General features: G+C 43.5%; 1 protein-coding gene across 3 annotated transcripts in view; it reads right to left on the minus strand.

The window, feature by feature from the left end:
- SMCHD1 (structural maintenance of chromosomes flexible hinge domain containing 1) overlaps positions 1-18895 on the minus strand; it is a 2128336-nt gene that overhangs the window by 1924949 nt on the left and 184492 nt on the right. For all 3 annotated transcript variants that reach the window (XM_069219969.1, XM_069219967.1, XM_069219968.1), the window contains exons 6-7: positions 17593-17707; positions 7848-7967 (exon numbers count right to left, since the gene is read on the minus strand). In XM_069219969.1, coding sequence (XP_069076070.1) covers positions 7848-7967; positions 17593-17707 — 235 coding nt within the window. The remainder of the gene's footprint in view (positions 1-7847; positions 7968-17592; positions 17708-18895) is intronic.

Here is an 18895-nt window from a genome sequence, read left to right on the forward strand (position 1 = left end):
GGTGATCTAGGTTTTACCCCTGTAAACCAACATGTGGTTGCCTGGACCCACTCCACAGTGTGCCTAGCTTTGCACACTACATAGAGGGCCATCCTCCTACACTAAGTCCAGTTCTTTCACTACCAGGACAGAAGCAGCACAACAGCACAACAAAGCAACGGGCAGAGTAGCAGTCCCTCTCAGAGCATCCAGCTCTTCTTCCTGGCAGAATATAGTTAGTCCAGAAGTGTTCTAACTATGTGGTGTCAGAGGTACATTACTTAAATCCATTCCTGTCTTTGAACTAGACAAACTTCCAAGAGAAGTCTTTGTAGTGCACAAGACCCTGCTTTTCCTGCCCTTGCCCCATACACACTCCTGGGGTTTGGAGACTGCTTTGTGTGAGGACAGGCATGGTCCTATTCAGGTGCAAGCGCCAGCCCCTCCCACCACTTTAGCTCAGGAAGACCCATCAGCCTGGTGATGGGCCACCATGATATGCAGGGCACATCTCAGCTCTCTCTGTGTGGCAGCCTAGAGTCAAAGCACAAACAACCAAACTGTCATCCTGACCCAGACTTGTATTTAGCAGACATGCGGAGGCATAGAATGCTTAAGCAAGAAAATGCCCACTTTCTAAGTGGCATTTTCAAACTCATAGTTCAAAAACCAACTTCACCAAAAGATGTATTTTTAAATTGTAAGATCAGAAACCCCAAACTCCAGACCTCTATCTGCTCTCAATGGGAAATTACACTTTAAAGATATTTCAAGGTAATCCCCATCTTATCCTATGGGAGAAGTAGGCCATGCAATAACGCAAACCCCAAATTAGCAGCATTTATCTATCAGGACATGTAAAACACACCAGTACATGCCCTGCCTCTTGAATGCACTGCATCTTGCCCAAGGGGCTGCTTGGGTTTACATTAGGGGGTGACTTACAGGTCATAAAGGGAAAGGTTTGGGCCTCGCAAGTGGGTTCACTTGCCAGGTCGACATGGCAGTTTAAAACTACACACACACACAAACACTTTAATGGCAGTCCTGATACATGTTTGCAGGGCTACTCATGTGGGTGGCACAGTCAGTGCTGCATGCCCACTAGTAGCATTTGGTTTACAGGCCCTGGGCACACTTGGTGCACTATACTAGGGCCTTACAAGTAAATCGAATATGCCAATCATGGAGAAACCAATGACCAATACAATTTTGTTAGAGAGCATACCCACTTTAACACTCGTTAGCAGTGGTAAAGTGCCCAGAGTCCTAAAGCCAACAAAATTGAGTCAGAAAAAAATAGGAGGAAGACGGCACAAAGTTTGGGGATAACCCTACAAAAAATGTCAGGTCCAACAGGGGTCATATATGTAGAAAACTGCTGGGAGCACCCTGCCTCACATCCCAGCATGTAGTCAGCCCCATTGCATCATGATAAATGTAGTTCAAATTCAGTCTTACTCTGTTAAATTGTTATACTCCATTACGTAGTCTGCAGTATTTCACCTCAGTAGGTGCAGCCAATGCTGTATAAGTTCAAACATTTCTGGACATGTGTTTCTGGGTTTAGCTCTTCATCAGCAGAGAGCAGTCAGTTAATCTCTGGGGTGCTGGAAATGCTGCTATAAATGATCGCAGGTTCAAACCCTCTCACTGGCATGCAGGTGCTACAACCAGAGCTCGTCAGCTTGTTAGCTATGGCCAAGTCACTAAGGGCAATGCTGTTTCCAAACAAACCATAGCACACTGGATCTCCTCTGCCATACAATTCTGTCATCAGCTAGCGGGAAGACCGCTATCAACCAATGTCAAGGCACACTCCACTAGAGCGGTGTCTACGTCAGCAGCTCTCTTCGCAAGAGTGCCTCTTAACCAGATCTGCAGAGCAGCAACGGGGACTCGCACCCACACCTTTACTCAACACTACTGCCTGGATGCTGCTGACAGGATGGAGGCTGCGGTAGGACAAGCAGTGTCGCGTAATTTATTTGTATAAGGTGAGCCATTAATCTTCTTTATCCACCATCCTCGAATGTTATTTCCACACTGATATTTATCTTATATAGATAAAGTATATGTATGTATATGTTTATAGATATTGATAAGAATAACTACCTATATAAGTTACTATATAAAGAAATTTAAAGAAAAGATGTTTTCTGATAGTTACAGAACTTAACATCTTCTTGTAGTGCTAACTATTCTGATTCCAGCATGTGAATCTATGAAAGATACCCAAATACTGGAGAAGAAAATAAGTTAGTTACCGGTAACTGTGGTTCGCCAGTATTGGTATCTTTCATAGATTCACATGCGACCCACCCTCCTCCCCATGGAGGCTCATTTCTTTTGTCTCTCTCTTGAAGTCACTAGTGCAGGAAAATCTGAGAGGCTGAGCCTCTGTGCTGAGGGTTTTAAAGGGGTGGTCTCGCCTGATTGCCTAAACTTTGGGCATTTCCTAATGATGCTAATAAGCTAGATGTATTTTTGCCATTGACTATAATGAAGAAAAAAAAAAGACAATTTCTTTTTTACTGCTTTCTTGTACCGTGGGGCTCCCACTTCGACGACAAGGAATGATTCAAGCATGTGAATCTATGAAAGATACCCCAATACTAGAGAAGTATTGGAACCTGAGATGATTTATGGCAGCATTTCCAGCACCCCAGAGATGAACCGATTGCTCTCTACTGATGAAGGGCTGATCCCAGAAACATGTGTCCAGTGATGTTTGAAACTGTACAGCAGTGGCTGCACCTACTTAGGTGAAATACTACAGACTACGGCCCTCCTTAAGAGTTTGGCAGACGGCGGAGGCAGTCTGTCAAACTCTGCCCACCTTCAGACCACCTGTGCAGCCTGAACCCTCCCCGGACCGAATAGGACTTCACTGCAGGGCCGGCGGGCAGAAACACTGTTTCCACCTGCCGGCCCTGGGGTGAACAGGGCCTTAACATTGACACGGCTCCTAATGGAGCCGGCACCAATGTGGCGGTGCAGCGGCATCTGTCACAAATTCCACAACCTGTAATTCGGGCAGTGGATAGTGCGACGGGGCTGTGCCTGGGGGCCCCCGTACTGCCCATGCGAAGTGCAAGGGCAGTGCAGGGGCCCCCAGGGTCCCGTCCCACCCCCCCCCCCCCCCGAGTCCCCCATTCTGTCAGCCTTTCCATAGCCTTGTGAATCGCCATGGAAAGGCTGGCGGATGGGGACTCCTAATCCCCAGGGTGACGCTGCAAGCAGTGCTGCCCTGGAGGATGAGAAACCACTGGAACTGCCAGGCTGCCGGTTTGCGGCAGCTTGCCGGTGTCGGTGGTCCAATTGTAGCGGCTCTGCCACGGTCATAATTTGGCAGTCCGACCAGCCTGTTGTCGGTGGGACTGCCACCGCGAGTTTGGCGGTCATGGGACCGCCAGACTCGTAATAAGGACCTATGTCATGGAGTACAACAATTTAACGGAGTTAAGACTGAATTTGAACTACCTTTATCATGATGTAATGGCGCTGACTGCATGCTGGGATGTGAGGCAGAGTGCTCCCAACAGTTTTCTACTTAAAAGGGGTCATGCATGTTTCGAAAAGGGTTAGGTTAAGTGATGATCCTTGTGGAACATCATAGATAAAGTTGCAAGAATCTAAAGAGAAGGGGGCTAGCCTGACTTACTGAGTCCTATCCATCAGGAAAGAGCAGATCCAGCACTGAGTTGGTCTGTGGATTCTAATGTCATGCAGGTCTCGGATGAGGATGTTGTTTAAAAGCGATTTGGATGCTGCAGAGAGGTCCAGGAAAATGAGGGCCGCCATGTCCTCTCTGTCCAGGTCACGCAGATGTTGCCTTTGGGCTGTTTCTCCGCTGCTGTTGGGCATTAATTCAAACTGTTATGTCAAGGCGCTGATGGTTGCTGAGGTGGTTGCTGAGGTGTCTGGTGATGAGCTTCTCTAAGACTTTGGCCGGTAAAATAGCAGGGAGATCGAGCTGTAGTTGGTGAGCATCAATGTGTCTCATGAGGGCTTAATGAGCAAGGAGAGGACTGTGGCGCATTACCATGTGTCCGGGAAGGTAGCTGAATAAATGAAGGCATTCAAGATGAAAGTGAGCGTTGCGCTGATGACTTGAAGTCCTTTGGTGAAGGAATGGCGAGGGCACGGTTCTGATGGGTTCCCAGAGTGGAAGGAGTTCAAGATGGCTGTATTTTCGTCCATAGTGACGGGGAGCCACGTGGTCAAAATAGTTAAATTGCACGAGAATAGACTAGTTGTGAGGTCTATTGCATCTGGCTTAGGGTCAGAATTTCTGTATTTAGAGGTTATCTTGCTGCAGAAGCACTGAGAAAGTTTGCTGCAAAAGTCCTGTGACAGGGGGGTCATGTTGGAGGTGGCAGCTGGTGAAGTGAAATATTTTGTGATGATGAGAATCTCCTTGCATTTGTTGGTGGTGCAGTCGATGCTGTCTAGTAGAGTAGTGCATTTGGTGTCCCAGATCTGTTGGTGCTAGCGCCTCAGGACAGGTTTGAGAGTGTTCCTTTCTCCATTGTCTTGGCTCATTCTTCCTTTGCTCTCCATTTGTTTGCAATGGTGCTTTGTTATTCAGATGTCCTCCATGTACCAAATGGCTTGGGGTCTGGATCCTGTGAATCTTCTGTCCTTGGAAGGGGCAAAGGAGCTGGGCAGGAGGTTGGAGGCTATGTGGGATGGTAATCCTGTTGTTGAATTTGTTGATGGCTTGGGGAAGGCTGCTGCTGTGTTCGGGTTGGTGTGCGTTAAGTGTGGTTGTCCAGCTTTTCTCCGGGATGCTATTCCAGTTTTGGTGGGATGGTATTGTGGTGGGAGGTCTGAGGTGGAGTGGGACCGGTAAGTGTGTGGTATGTCCAGGGGATCCCTGTAGCCTTGTTGACTGAAGTTGTAGAAAGAGGTACAAACCAGGTCCAGCAAAGTGTTTGGTGCTGCATGTAGGTTCTTTCACTTGATGGGTGAGGCCCAGGTTTAGAGGTCGTCAAGGAATGCTTATTAATTTGGGTCAGTGTGGTCTTTCAGGTGGAAATTCAGGTGTCTCAGAAGAAAGAAGGTGCAGAAGTCCACAATGGTGTCAGTAAAGTTGGTGCACGGCCCTAGTGGTCCGTAGATAAGGGAGCCGCTCAGGGTGAAGTTGGCTGTGAATGGTAGGTGTTCGATACTGTTGGGGGGAATGTGTCTGTGGAGGTGGTTCATCCGATGGTGTTCTCATAGATAATGGTAATTACACCCCTGGGCTTGTGTTGTCTTGTCCTGCCTCGTGATCCTGTAGCTGGAAGGGATGTCTGTGGTGATGTTGGTAGCCAAGTCAGGGGTCAGCCAGGTCTCCGTGAGGAACACTAAGTCCGGTGCGTGGCTGTGCAGCAGGTCCCAAATCTCCACAGCATAATTAGTGAGTGCTGAGGAGTATGCATAAGAGTAGATTGTTGGCTGGTTGGTGCAAGTGAGAGTTGGGTGCTGCTGGTGCGGGAAAGAGGAACTCTGGGTGTGGAAGAGCGCAGGCAAATTTACAGGAGACGGATGTGAACACTCCCTCAGTATTGTGCGATGCAGCAGAACGTCAGTGCAGCATGCAGATCAGGGTGGGGTAGCAGAGTGGGGGTGGAGAGGACCAGTGTTCCTAGAGTTGGGCACAGACCGGGCTACCTTTGGCACATCAGTGGCTCGCCGGCTGAAGGACCGCCCTGCATCTACTTTAAAGGAGGTCCTAGGCGGTGTACATGGATGTGCACTGGACACATGAAGCAGGAGAGCAGAAAGAGCTAAGGAGCACATGTTGGGGGCGGGGAGAAGAAACAGTGGGGGAAAAGCCCTAGAAGGGGGACGAGAAAAAGAAGCAAAAAGAACAAATGTAGCTACTAGAGGGAAATCAAGACATAGAAAGACAAGCAAAGAAAGATCAAAGCGGCTGAGAGAAAGTACCAAGTAAAGATAGAGTTAAGGAAGAGTGAAAGCGTAAGATAAAATGAGCGAGAGTGGTACAGCAGTGCAGAGGCGAGCAAGATGAACTGGAAAGTGGCAGTAAGCAGAGGGCAGTGAGAAAAAGAGGCATAAAAGGCAAAAACAGTAAAATGTATGGCTGGCAAGGAACAAAAAAGACAGTCAGAAAATGTCAAAACAGTGGGGAAAAAAAATGCAACACCAAAGAGACAGAAGGAGTGAGGCTCAAGTCCCTTATTCACTAGAACGGGGTCCGAAAGGGACTGGTAAGTCCTAGGTGGTCTAGGAGATATCTGCTTAATGCATGCAAGCAGATACACCAGGGTCTAGACAGAGGCAATACAAACCTGCTAAAGTTAAATACTTCTGCATGCAGGACGTTTATAATTTTCAGACAATTGGAAGTGTGGACAAATAATAGTAGCATTGCCAAAAATGCCCTGTCTATTAAACTTGTAATGCTTTTCTGCCTGGTTTCTTGTAAAAAAGGTCAGATATGAGGGATTTTGATCTGACAGGCACATCAGCATCATAATCGAAGTATACAGGAGAACCAAGACTAATCTTACGTTGCTTTTCAACCCATGCTTTCCAGCATACCGCAAACTCAGCATTCTTTGATGCTGGAAGTAGAATGAGGACTACAAAAGAAAAGAGAAGCAGTACTGTATGGGTAGGATTCTCTTTTCATTTAAGAAACCTTCTGACAGTTTCAACTTAAACACTGGCAATAGAGATGGGTGATGAAGAATGCTGGTATACAGTTTATTTTGGGTCACATTTAATGAGGGAATTAGGCCTCCAAAGCTTTCCTATAGGAGCATGGACTGGAAAGTATGTTGAGGATGACACACAGGCCAGATACTCAGTCGTTAAGATGTTTAAATCAATGGTCCATGTGGTACTGCTAGAAGCGAGTACACTTTATCCTAGAACATAGCTTTTTCTAGCTACCGTTAAGGAGATTCTGGCTAATATTGAGGATAGAGACAATCGTTATCCCACATTAAAGGTATAATGCTGATTATATCTGATGTACATTCTAAAATATTCCGAATTCAGTGGCTGGGTAGATCCTTTTGTGACTAGAGTTCTAGTAAACTTTGCAGGCCATTATAAGTGCCTTCCAATAAATTGATGGCTTGCATCCTCAAAGAAAAAGGCCATTCTGAGAAGCACATAAGGTATTATGTAATGATGAACCATGTAAATGGGTAATCTGGGTACATTAGCTGCAGTTTTGTTTTGAATAACCTTTCCTGGGGGTGATGGGAAAGGGAGATCTGTGTGTGTACACTTTCAAGATAATGTCAAATTGAGGAAAAGGATAAAACGTGATACTCGCCTCTGTGTCCTCATTAAAATCTCCGACTTACTAAGAAGCTATTTTAATCATCCACAGATGTGCTGCAAAGCCTCGAAAATAGTTAATTGTGGTACTGTATTCCTAAGTGAGACACACAACATTAAAGTTGCAATTGAATACTACTTCCAGCTGCTAAATAGACTATTGCAAAGGAGAATTTTTTTTAAACATTTTTTAAGGTTCCTCTATTAGTACCCAGTTTTATGCTTCACTGTGTTTAAATGACCCTAGAGTATAACAACGTGCACCTCCACTTAACAGGCGTAAATATTCCCTTGTGGTACTTCATAGGTCTGACCTCTTTGTAAATAATTTTAACTTTTACTATGTTGAAAGAACAATTAGGTTCCCACAAGCCCTTAATCAATAGCAGCTCATAACAGCATGAAAAGCCCCCAAACAAAATCATTGATTGTGAAGATAAAAGTAAAATGGATTAAGAGAAATTCTTTACAGAAACATCCCAGGCAGAGGTAGTACTGAGGGACAAAACAGGCTGGAATAGTCCCAATGGCAGTGACCCGGAACTTGCTTTTCAAATTTTAATTACCTCTCGGTTTCTGATAAATCCACTGTATATTGATTCTTTATTTTTCTCTTTTTTTTCAAAATCTTCTTTGGACAGGAGAAGCTCGTGAACATCCTGAGAATCTGCAGGTTTGCTTATCATCTGGTTAATGTTAAAGAAAATAATGGCTTCAATATCCTATAAAAGCGGACTCAAATGTATCAAAAACACACGTAAGGAGGTTTAGTTCCTGGGGAGGGATCTATTACCAACTGAGAACTTGGAAGATGAGACAGCTGGGAGAAACTAACACTTTCAACAAAGAATCTGAATAGAGCATGAAATTCAGAACCTCATCTCAAGCAAAGGCTGTTTTAATAGTTTTCATTTTAAATACACACAAGTTTGGAGATTAATTATTAGTCTTCCATACAATATCATGTCATGATTTTGGGTGATGTAACAGTGAGAAGCACTGAGAAATGTAAAATGTTAAAAACATTACACAGCCTCAAAAATTAAGTCTGACACAAGCCATTTCATCAATGGTAGTGGAACACACAAAACTTTTAGCCGTCCCCTTGATATACCTCTGTAAAAAAAAAAAAAAATGGATGTCCAGAGATTTTCCTTTTTGATTTGTGTTTTTGTATTATTACAGAAGTATTTTAGCTTGGGGACATCTTGCTAATCTGGGCCGATTTTTTCTGGACAACAATTTTAAAATGGCAGATGTGTTGCAGTGATGATGTAATATTTCAGGAACCATGAGAACGATATTCTTCATTTTGGTGTCATAACACACGCTTTCATCAAAGTAGTCTCATAGAGACAGAAAATAACCCGTCAGAGCAATGCTTCAGCTGTTTTCCAAAATGTTGGCTCCAGAATGATGCGTCACATTGGTAATTTATTTTAATATTGTTTTTGTTTCTGGTTTTCCATTGATTTAAATTTGTAGACATGAGTGAAGCAGGTGGTAGCAGAGGATCTTTACCTCCTGAGTGTAGCTAACTACAAAATCTGAGGACTTCTTCAACAAAGAAAAATGTGTCATATGCAAAACTAATCCGAAAGAAAAGCTAACATCAACTGCAGCTGGACAGAATAGAGTTTGAGATGCTGCAGAAATACGGCAAGACGAAGTTCACAAACGATTGAAACTGATGGGTGAAGAGGATCAAATATTTTATAATTGTAACAAGTGCTACAAGTCATATACAATAGTAAAAAGCCTGGAAAATAATGTCAAAAATAGCAGACACCAATGAATCATAACAAGAACCCAAGTCTTCTGAGAAAGCGATGACAACCAAACTAATTGCCCATCCCTTTAGAAGATCAATGGCTACCCTTCATCTACCTCCAACAACTGATCAGAAAGCAGAGGATCTTCAATGTGCTATCTGTGTTTTAGCCCGAACAAGGGCCAAAGGGATTGACAAAATAAAGTAGAGAGTATGTGAGTCTCAAAGGGCAAACATGTTTTTATATGCAGATAGATTCTTCCAAGAGGAAGTTTTCAGCGGAGTAGCTGATGTAAACAGTGAGGTGCATGTATTTGCAGCTGATACCCACCCAAACTGCATTTGAAAATATCACTGTACAATGAGCTCCCAGCAGCAACTTAACAGTCAAGTTAGCTAAGTTTGCACACTCTGAAAAAGCAAATGAAGTTTTACAGCCACTCGAGTGCTGGCTACAGGTTCACACTCAGTAAGAACAGAGAAATAATGGTCAACACTGATGAAACTGTATTGATGCATAGTAAAATCAAGATTTTTCTGGTGATAATGTACAATGACACAATCATTTTTGTCCGTCTAACAAAAAGAATAAGCCACTTACGGTCTTCTCAGCTGATTTGACTTCTGAAGTTCTTACTGCCAAAATAAAATCAGAGGATGCAGTCAAGTCAGCAGGAACCATTTTAAGAAGCATCCTGAAAGATTTAGATTATAGACTAGATGCCAAATTTTGTGATGCCCCAGAGCTCCACAAATCATGGGAGTCAACAAGAATGCCTGATGCTGTATTAATATTTTTACATCATTGTTTAATATGAGCAAAGCAAAACTGATACAAACTAAAGTTCTTAAGTTCGGAACAGAAGCCAACATTGATGATGGCTTTGAAGATATAAGCAAAGAAGCGGAAGACAATCCCATGAACCAACAGCTTGCTGTACAAATGTACTTTATTTTCCAAATCATGTTTTATGAACTACATGAAGGCAAAAAAAAAAATAATAACATCTCCTACACACGATGATTGCCCACGCAATCTCTGCTAATTGCAAAAGTAGACAGCTAATCACATCCATAAATAGGATTGGTGTATTAACACATTATAATGACATAGTACAGTGCAGGATCTTATTACCAGCTCATGCTGTGAAATCTTGTGAAACCGACAGCACACCACTTCCAAGCCACTTTACCAGGAAAGGATTTACAATTGCTGCTCTTGATAATTTTGATTTTGGAGACAGCTCTTCTTTGTCTGGAACATGCAGCACACATGATACAGCCATGGTGCTTTTTCAAGAGTGTATCAATGAAGTAGCTACCGGAAAACAAGCTGTGTCAGATGCAGCCATAAACAAACAAAGCTGCAAACTTAACCCAACTGTCTTGCCAACATGCGCAAAATTACTACAAGCCATCAACACGTCCCAGTCTACCAGAAAATTTCAAAGTGGCTGAGGACATGGATAATCTTCTCCATGATGCTGTGGTCCGCAAAGCTAATTCAACTGAAGTTATCATATCGCTGATCGAGACTGAAGAATTAAGAAAAGCCAGTTCCTCTGTGGGCTAGAATTCATGTTCTGATCTCCCGGAATACCATCCCACTGAAGAACCTTGGGTTTTACCAGTGATACCATCTCCAATCAGAAACTACTCAACAGTATACACAGCTCTAAAAATGTCCAAATGTGTGCACTCAGCTTGAAGACCAGCCTTTTCTGCCACTTTTCTGGAATAAAGGTGTTTTCTGCATTTTCGCTGACTTGTATGCGCTATCCAGTATAAATTGATGATCTGTTTCCAATGATGGCCATTTTCCACATGACAAATGTTGAGCTGGGGTGTGAAGAAAGTTATCTTAGTGGATGTGGCATAGATGATGCACTTATTGTGGCTCAAATCTTTGGAAGCTAAACTGTCCAGTCAGTACTGAGCGGAACTCATTATATCTTTACAAGGTATGTACATCATAGCTGAGGCTATAGAAACATCGCATTGGAATGATTCTGGAAACGGAATGACAAATTATGTTTTGCATATCTTACCTCATTCAAAAGACATAATGCAAAGCCAGGCACTGTTCAATATACTTAGTTCGAAATCAGAAAACCTTAAAACCAAGCTTGTATATTTTGTCAAAGAATGTGAAGAATAATCACAACTTTGCAAGTACTGGGGAAATGTTTTACACATGATAGCTCCAGTGAAAAACTTGGTACATGCTGATCAGAAAGGTGACTGAGAGCTGCGTGTGAAGACTGGGGTGTCACTTATTACTGTGTTTCGTGTATTCGATTGCATAAATTACCTGAGATATGGGTCCTGGTATTTGGAAAGAGTGAAGAAGCTAGAGGTACAAAAAACATACCACTACAAAAGATTTATCCAAAGACATTGTGGTGAAAGACAAAGAATGAAGGTTCAATGCTGTGGCTCTAGATATGAAACTGGAACAGACAATCCAGAGATCACAGAAAAGCTCCAAGATAATTTTTGGTCAGAAACATAAAAGTGAATATGTTGCTCAATGGCAGCTAGCGTACCAATGAGTCCTTTCTATTTGCAATGTTTTTAGAGAGATAAGAAAGAAAAAATTAATGGACCATTGTGAAACTGTTCCTCTCCACAAACTTGTGGGAAATAGAGGGGAATGTTTTAATAAACATGTTGACGGACTTCTTTATTTCATGCAGCAGCAAGGAAACCCCTCTGAAATGATTGAGCCTGTGCGACTACACAACTTCATGACCAAGCAATATGTGGATCACGATAAAAAGACATGTCTACTAGATGTCCTGGAACATGGATCGAAACTATATGCAGAACTAAAGGAGAAGATATTTGTATTGAAAGAGAAAAGGATGTGTGACAATCATTAAAGCTAAACTTCCATACTTTAATTGCCATAGTGAGAGTTTCGTCCAATCAGTCACTACAATACAGGTTACAAAAAAACAACTTTCGCAAGCACATAGTGGTAGATTTAGCAAAAGAAAGGGGTGAATTGTTTAAGGATATTCTGTCACATGATGATCTTCCACCAAACACATTATTTGATGGAGACACTGCACAAACTTGTACAAGAGCTCGAAATAAAACTTTTACCTGAAGAATTTCTATTCAAAAAGGTGTCCTCATTGAATTCTGCTGTTCTTGTGGACCATATGTCACAATTGCGAATGGTCAAGATTTCATCCATGCAAAACTTTAGAGAGGTTGTTCAGAGTGTTCTAGAGATATCAAAGCCAGTGTGCACCTTGCAAGAACTGCACATTGTCTTTGGCAGTTATCTTGAACTATCTGCCAAAAATATAAGAGAATTAAACAAATGTCTACAAGTGGAACAACTGACCTAGCCTGCATCAAAAATTTGACACCTATACCTGTGCACCTTGATGAATTCTGGTTATCAACATCAAACAAGATAAACCTGGAGATGTTAACTCGCCAAAATATTGCTAATGCTACAGTGAACACTGAATTTCCAATTTGTGCAAGTGGAATGATTGTCAATGAGGAGTTGGTGCCTGCAGAGAGATATTCAAAAGGTATAGGCCATATTATCCAAGAACTTAACAGCAAATTGGAGGAAGCTGACCTTCGTGTTGTGCCACATGAACTATGAAAATGTGTCTAAAACAGGAGTGGCAAACATTATCTTTTCATATTCAGATCACAAACATTATTTGGTGTATACATAAAAGGATTAAAAAACATTTTTTTGGGTATAATTTCTGTATATGTCTCTTCCTGTGTTATAGCAGCCATTGTGGTAAATGGCGGAAGAGTTGCTCTGAGGAGTTATTTTCTGTCCGTGTAAGACTACCTGACCCCCAAAACCTATGTTTCAACACCAAAATGAAGTAGATAGATCTCATGGTTCCTGAAATATGACATCATCACTGCAATACATCTCTCATTTTTAACAAGCATTGGCAATGCCAATAGGTTTCGCCTCAACTAAATATATTGGTTTTTCAATGTTTTTTAGACATGTCATGCAGCCGCGCTATCTGCTGTGCAGCATATTTTAAAGTTTAAAAACAAAACACTAACTTGGTCATTGCTAAATTTAATGTAGTCAATTCTGGCCACATTATAGCGCTATAAAAAATACAACTTTAGCACATGCTACACTTCATAGAAAGGGGAACATTCATGCAGGATGCTGTGTTTGGAGCTGTGATATAGTGTGGCCCAAAAAAAGGCACTACCTTTGCACAGGGCAGGACAAGGTGACATATGGCTATATTCACTGCACTGCGGTACCAGAGCAACCCTGTCAGTGCCCTGTAGGTTATCACTTACCCAAAGAAGAGCAAACGCTACATTTTCTCGTGTTTAGAGATACTGAATGCAATCCAATTTGCTGATGCATGGATGTGTTCAACATCTCTCACTGTGCACCCAAAATGATCCCACCAGACACCATTCAGCTGCCTGTATCTGTCACACCATGTTGACTACACTGAGCAGCACTGGCATTTACTAATACCAAGGCTTATGGTAAGCATCTCACTTTGTTTCTGATGGCTGTGACCACATAGTGTGAGAGGACTCGCTGCTTTCCGATCCTGAAGATTATCCACCAAATTACAGTTGCTGCATCTCTTTTCCATAATACTTTAAAGAACAAAAGATGTTGTGCCTGTTTTCAGCATGGGCCAGTGAGACAGGCACCTCACGTTAGGTCTTCTATAATGCATTTTACGAATCCCTGGCCCCTTGTCACACTTGCAACATAGAGAAAGAGTTAATACCGCAAGTGAGGATTATCAGAATATCATGCCCTGAAGAGGGCAGAAAAGAAAAATAACAGGAGGAGAGGAGAGGAGTAAGGAGCAGACAAGGTACAAGTACTGTGGCTTGAAGCAGCTTGGTTTATCGGTCTGTGGCTGGTCCTGATCTATGTTGATTGGTGCTATATTGTGGAGTCACTCTTGTTACCACTTGAATATTGAACTTTGGTCTGACCCTCAAAGATTCCACTGCCCTGAAGAATGGAGGACTCAGAGCCTCAGTCAGCAGCGCTGGTGAGGAAGGAAATGGGGGCGGACAGAGGGTTCAGTGGTCAGAGGGTCCACGAGAAGCCTTGGCAAATGCAGGGAAGCATTGCAAGGAGTTTGCAGGATTTGGGAGGACCAGCAAAATCTAAACGACCCAAACTTGGCAGGTAGGTCAGGGCCAGCACTCCTCAAACAGGAGAGGCAAAAAGGAATTGATGGCACCCCCAAACAGGACCCTCTGGCAGGCAACACAGGGAGTCAGAGGGAGGCCTCTGCATCACAGCAAAGAGGGATGCCCACGTTGCAGGAGTTGCATGGATGACATCGTTCTTGGAGCTGTGTAGTGCTAGAGGCTGGGCTTCTTGGAGGTAGGAGGCCTTCTGACTGAAGACCCAACAAGACTTTGCCACAACAGATGCCATGCACAGGGGTTGCAGCTAAGTAGCTCCAGCAAGGTACCAAAGACTTCGTAGTTGCAAGTGAGCTAAGTCGGACCTCTGGAGAGCCACAGAACCACCACCTGTGTTGTAGAGCCTCAAAGAGTCCATAGGACAGCAGAATCTAAAACCTGGTCATCGTCGTTTAGGTGCCCGAGGGGGTACAGAGGAGTGGACTCCTTTACTTAAAGGGAGATTTCTTCTTCCTTTCCGAAGTTCAGGCAGAGTCCTTATGACGCTAGAGGATGCACAGCGATGGGGTTGCAGAAGTCTTTGCAGAACTTGGAAACAAAATTGCAGTAGGAGCCCTCTTACTGGTTACAGTCTTGCTCTTGGTTCCAGTGCAGAACAGCAGCAGTTGCAGTGTCCAGGTTGCAAAAGTGTCTTGCAGAGGGGACTTGCAGATGGTTCCTGTAGTCTTACAGATGAATCTAGGGTCCTACCCTCAGGGGATCCCTTAAGTAACCCAGGAAGGGCGGTTGGGTTGGACACTTACTGCAGTGACCCACCTATCAGGCGGGTTCAGGGACGTCACTCAGCTGGACTAACTGGTCATATGCTCCCAGGGGCCTCTGCTCATTTTATTTCAAGATGGCAGAATCAATGGCCATGTGGCAGAGCTCTGTGCGCCTCCCTAGGGGAGGAGCTGGACAGGGGGAAGGTCATTCCCCTGTCTTTTGTGTGGTTTCGCACCAAAGCAGAAGGTGGGGGCTTCTGCACTGGAGTAAACCAGTTTATGCAAGGTGGTCACCAAATGTGTCCTTCAAAGCAGTCTGGTGGAGCTCAGAGGCACCCACACCCCAGTCCACTGACACCTATTTCTAAAGGAGAGGTGATCACACCTCTCTCTGACAGGAAATCCTTTGTTCTCCCTTCCCCTGCCTGAGTAAAGCTCAGCAGCAGGAGGGCAGAACAGTGTCTGGGGTTGGCAGCAGCATGGGCTGACATGCAGGCACTGCAAGGCAGTACAGGCAGATATGGGGGATCCCCTAGGGCAGTGGTTCTCAATCTGGGGGTCCGCGACACATTCCCAGGGGGTCCAAAGGCCTGGGCTAGTAGGAAGGACCTTCTCCAGCTAGTGCCTCTGACAAATACTGTTTTTTATATTGTTGCTTCCTTTGTGCAGCAGTTTTAAAAGCGCTGCAAACTTCCTCATACATCCAGCAGCTTTCGGACACAAAAGCGTCAAGATTATTCTAGTGAATAATGTACCTGCTGGGGAGAGATGAAAGTTTTGTCTAGTGGCCGTTTTGACTCAAAGTTAGCGCAGATGGTTAATATGCCTGCTGCAAAGAACATGTATCAAGCAAAGAACAGTATTTTATGTGCATAGCACAGTCGGTTACTGCTTTTGTCACATATTCTTTTCTTACTGTGCAGCACGTAAGTTACAATCATAATCTAGCACAGCGAGCTATGCCATTAAGGAGCTGCATGCAAACTGCAAGGCACAAATTAGAAAGTTGTTTCCTTCCCTAGACTTTAATTTTCCTTACACTGCTAAAAAGTTTGCTTGCATAGAAATACATTCTAATTATTAAATTCAACACTAACCACTGAGTTTTGTTCTGAATTCTGAGTTTGTGCGTCTCCAGACCAAGCACTCTTAAAAAAAAAAAAAAAATGCCTACCAGTGTGGACAACGTGAATCCTTCACTTTGTAGTCCCCTGTAAAGTGCTCTGACACCCTATACTGGTATGAGAGGTGCTATAAAAAAATGAATTACTTGTAAAAGAGAGGCTATGGAGAGATGAGGCGCCCTTATGGTTTTACTTCCTTTCCCCACCACATATTTATGTGAAAAAACTTTCTCATATCTTATATACCTAAAAAAATAAAATACTTGGGAAATGTTGAATCTGACCTGAGGATTCAGCTTTCCTAAATAAAACGAAACATTGAAAAGTTAGTCACCAAGATGCAGCGCTAACCTTCCCATTACAATTTATCAATTTTTGCATATTTTTTTTAATATAAAATAATTATATCTTTAGTAATTTGAGCATTTGTTTGGTGTGGAATTGTTTGTGTATTTTTTGTGAATTACTTTTTTAATGTTTGAAATTTAAATCTTACAAGTTGCTTGGGGGTCCCAGGCTTCCAGTAATGATTCAGTGGGGTTCCTCAGGAGTCAAAATGTTGGGAACCACTGCCCTAAGGAACCCGCAGAGTACATTGGATCACGCAACTAACACTCAAATCAGTGTAGTTGCATGATTCCAACATGTTTGATACCAAACATGCCTATGTTTGGCAAAATCATTATGTAGTTGGGCATCTCGTGTTGACCAGTGTCCACTACATACATTAAGATGGCTTCACCACACTTACACACCCTAGAAAATGGAGTCGGGGTTTGTAGGGGCACCTCACACTGAGAACCATGCACCCTGCCCTTGGGCTGAAGGGCCTATCTTAGGGGTGTCTAATAGGGTCAGAGTGCGATCACCATGATATAAGGCAACCCTTATAGCTGGGGTGAGAAGTGCATGCACCATTTCACTCGGGCTGCAATGGCAGGCCTATGGTCACATTTCACATGGGCCCGCATGGGTGGCATAATACATGCTGCAGCCCATGGGAGACCCCTGGTGTACCAATGCCCTGGGTACCGGAGTACCTTATAATAGGGACTTACATGGGTGCACCAGTTTGCTAATTGTGGGGTATAAAAGTTACTTACCAACTCAATCTAGGGGACAGAGCACAGACACTGGGACCCTGGTTAGCAGGATCACAGTGTACCACCATCTAAACATACACTATGGCAAAAAGTCGGAGGATAATGATGCCAAAAAAGTGCTACTTTTCTACAGAGAGGATGATCTGGCATTTTTCAACCCTCCTCTAAATCAGGGCTTCAGTCATGAGGTGGTCTGAAATTCCAGGAACAAACAAACCTAAACACATCATGCGAGAGGTAAAAAGAAGCAGGTTGAAGAAAGAAAACTGAACGCAGTGATGAAGACAGAGACAAGGGGAATTGATGATCTATGAAACTGGATAACAATCATCCTTTGCCATGTAGCTGCTTATTTGGCTAAACTAACATTTTGATCCCAATTATCCAAACAATGTAACATGACTACTTACTCGGACAGACTGCCCAACAAAAAAGACAGCTTGCTTTCCTCCAACACCAAAATATGAGATGTCACTGTTCAAACTCCGAACTACAGGTGCAGGGCGTACATATCCAGCATGATCACTAAAAGTCAAAATGGTAAAAAAAAGTGAGACAAAAAAAATCTAACTGGAAAACAAAATAAACAAACCTAAAAAAGTTGTGACTCGACTCAATTGCAATCAAATGTTATCATTTACTTTACACAGCAGTAGAAGAATGCACACACTTCACAAACAGACAGTTCATAAATATGACGACAGACGAATTCCACATACATTACAAGCATGGGCAATTATCCCAAGAGTATGAAGATCAGACGAATAAAGCTGTAAATTGTTAATAATAACATTTCAGAATGATCCAAATGCATCAACATAATAAAAATAAAACAGATCAACAAATATAGATACAATAAGCATGCTAGTAATATTAAAAACATAATAAAACATATTAACCCCTTCCCCGCCAAGGACGTAATGGTTACGTCCTTGGCTGAGGTGCCAAGGACGTAAACGTTACGTCCTGGATCAAGGTAATCGCTTTCCTTTCCACCCCTGGCCCTCCCCACCCCCGTGACATCTGATGACATCAGCATGCGGTCACACACTGACCTCAGAGGCCGCCCCATCGTGCTGGAAGCTGAGCTTCCAGGGCGATCGGAAGAGAAATGCTTTGCACTTCTCTTCAGATCAGGGGTTGGGGGCGGCACAGAGACATGAAAGGAAAGGCCTTTCCTTTCTTTTCGTGTCTCTTTGAGCATTTCTGCAGCCTGATCGTGAAGAGATCGGGCTGCAGAAATGCCCACTAGACACCAGATATTTTGTGTTTATGATTGAAGTTGGCTTAAGGGGAGCAACTCCTTGAGCAAGGGTCGCTCCCCTGGGAGGCAATTATTTATAAAGCCTTTTCTGCCTCCCCCGGGGGCAGATCGGCCTATTTCAATTAGGCCAATCTGCCCCAATAGGCACCAGGGATTTATTTACATATTGGGAGCGACCCCTTATGCAAGGGTCGCTCCCCTGGAGGGCAAATTATTATTTTCATTAGGTCAAATTGCCATTTGGGGGGCAGAAACCACTAGAAACCAGGGATTTTCCCGCAAGGGGAGCGACCCCTTAGGCAATGATCGCTCCCCTGGGGGGCAAATTTATTTGAGGCCATCGGCCTAATTTTATTACGCAGATCTGTGTTCGTGTGTTTTGTTTGGGGGGCAGCCCCTTGGGCAAGGGTCCCTCACCATGGAGGCACATTACTGTTGGCCATTTCTGC

The sequence above is a fragment of the Pleurodeles waltl genome, chromosome 2_2 (genome assembly GCF_031143425.1).
Source record: "Pleurodeles waltl isolate 20211129_DDA chromosome 2_2, aPleWal1.hap1.20221129, whole genome shotgun sequence".
In the NCBI taxonomy this organism is placed as follows: Eukaryota; Metazoa; Chordata; class Amphibia; order Caudata; family Salamandridae; genus Pleurodeles; species Pleurodeles waltl.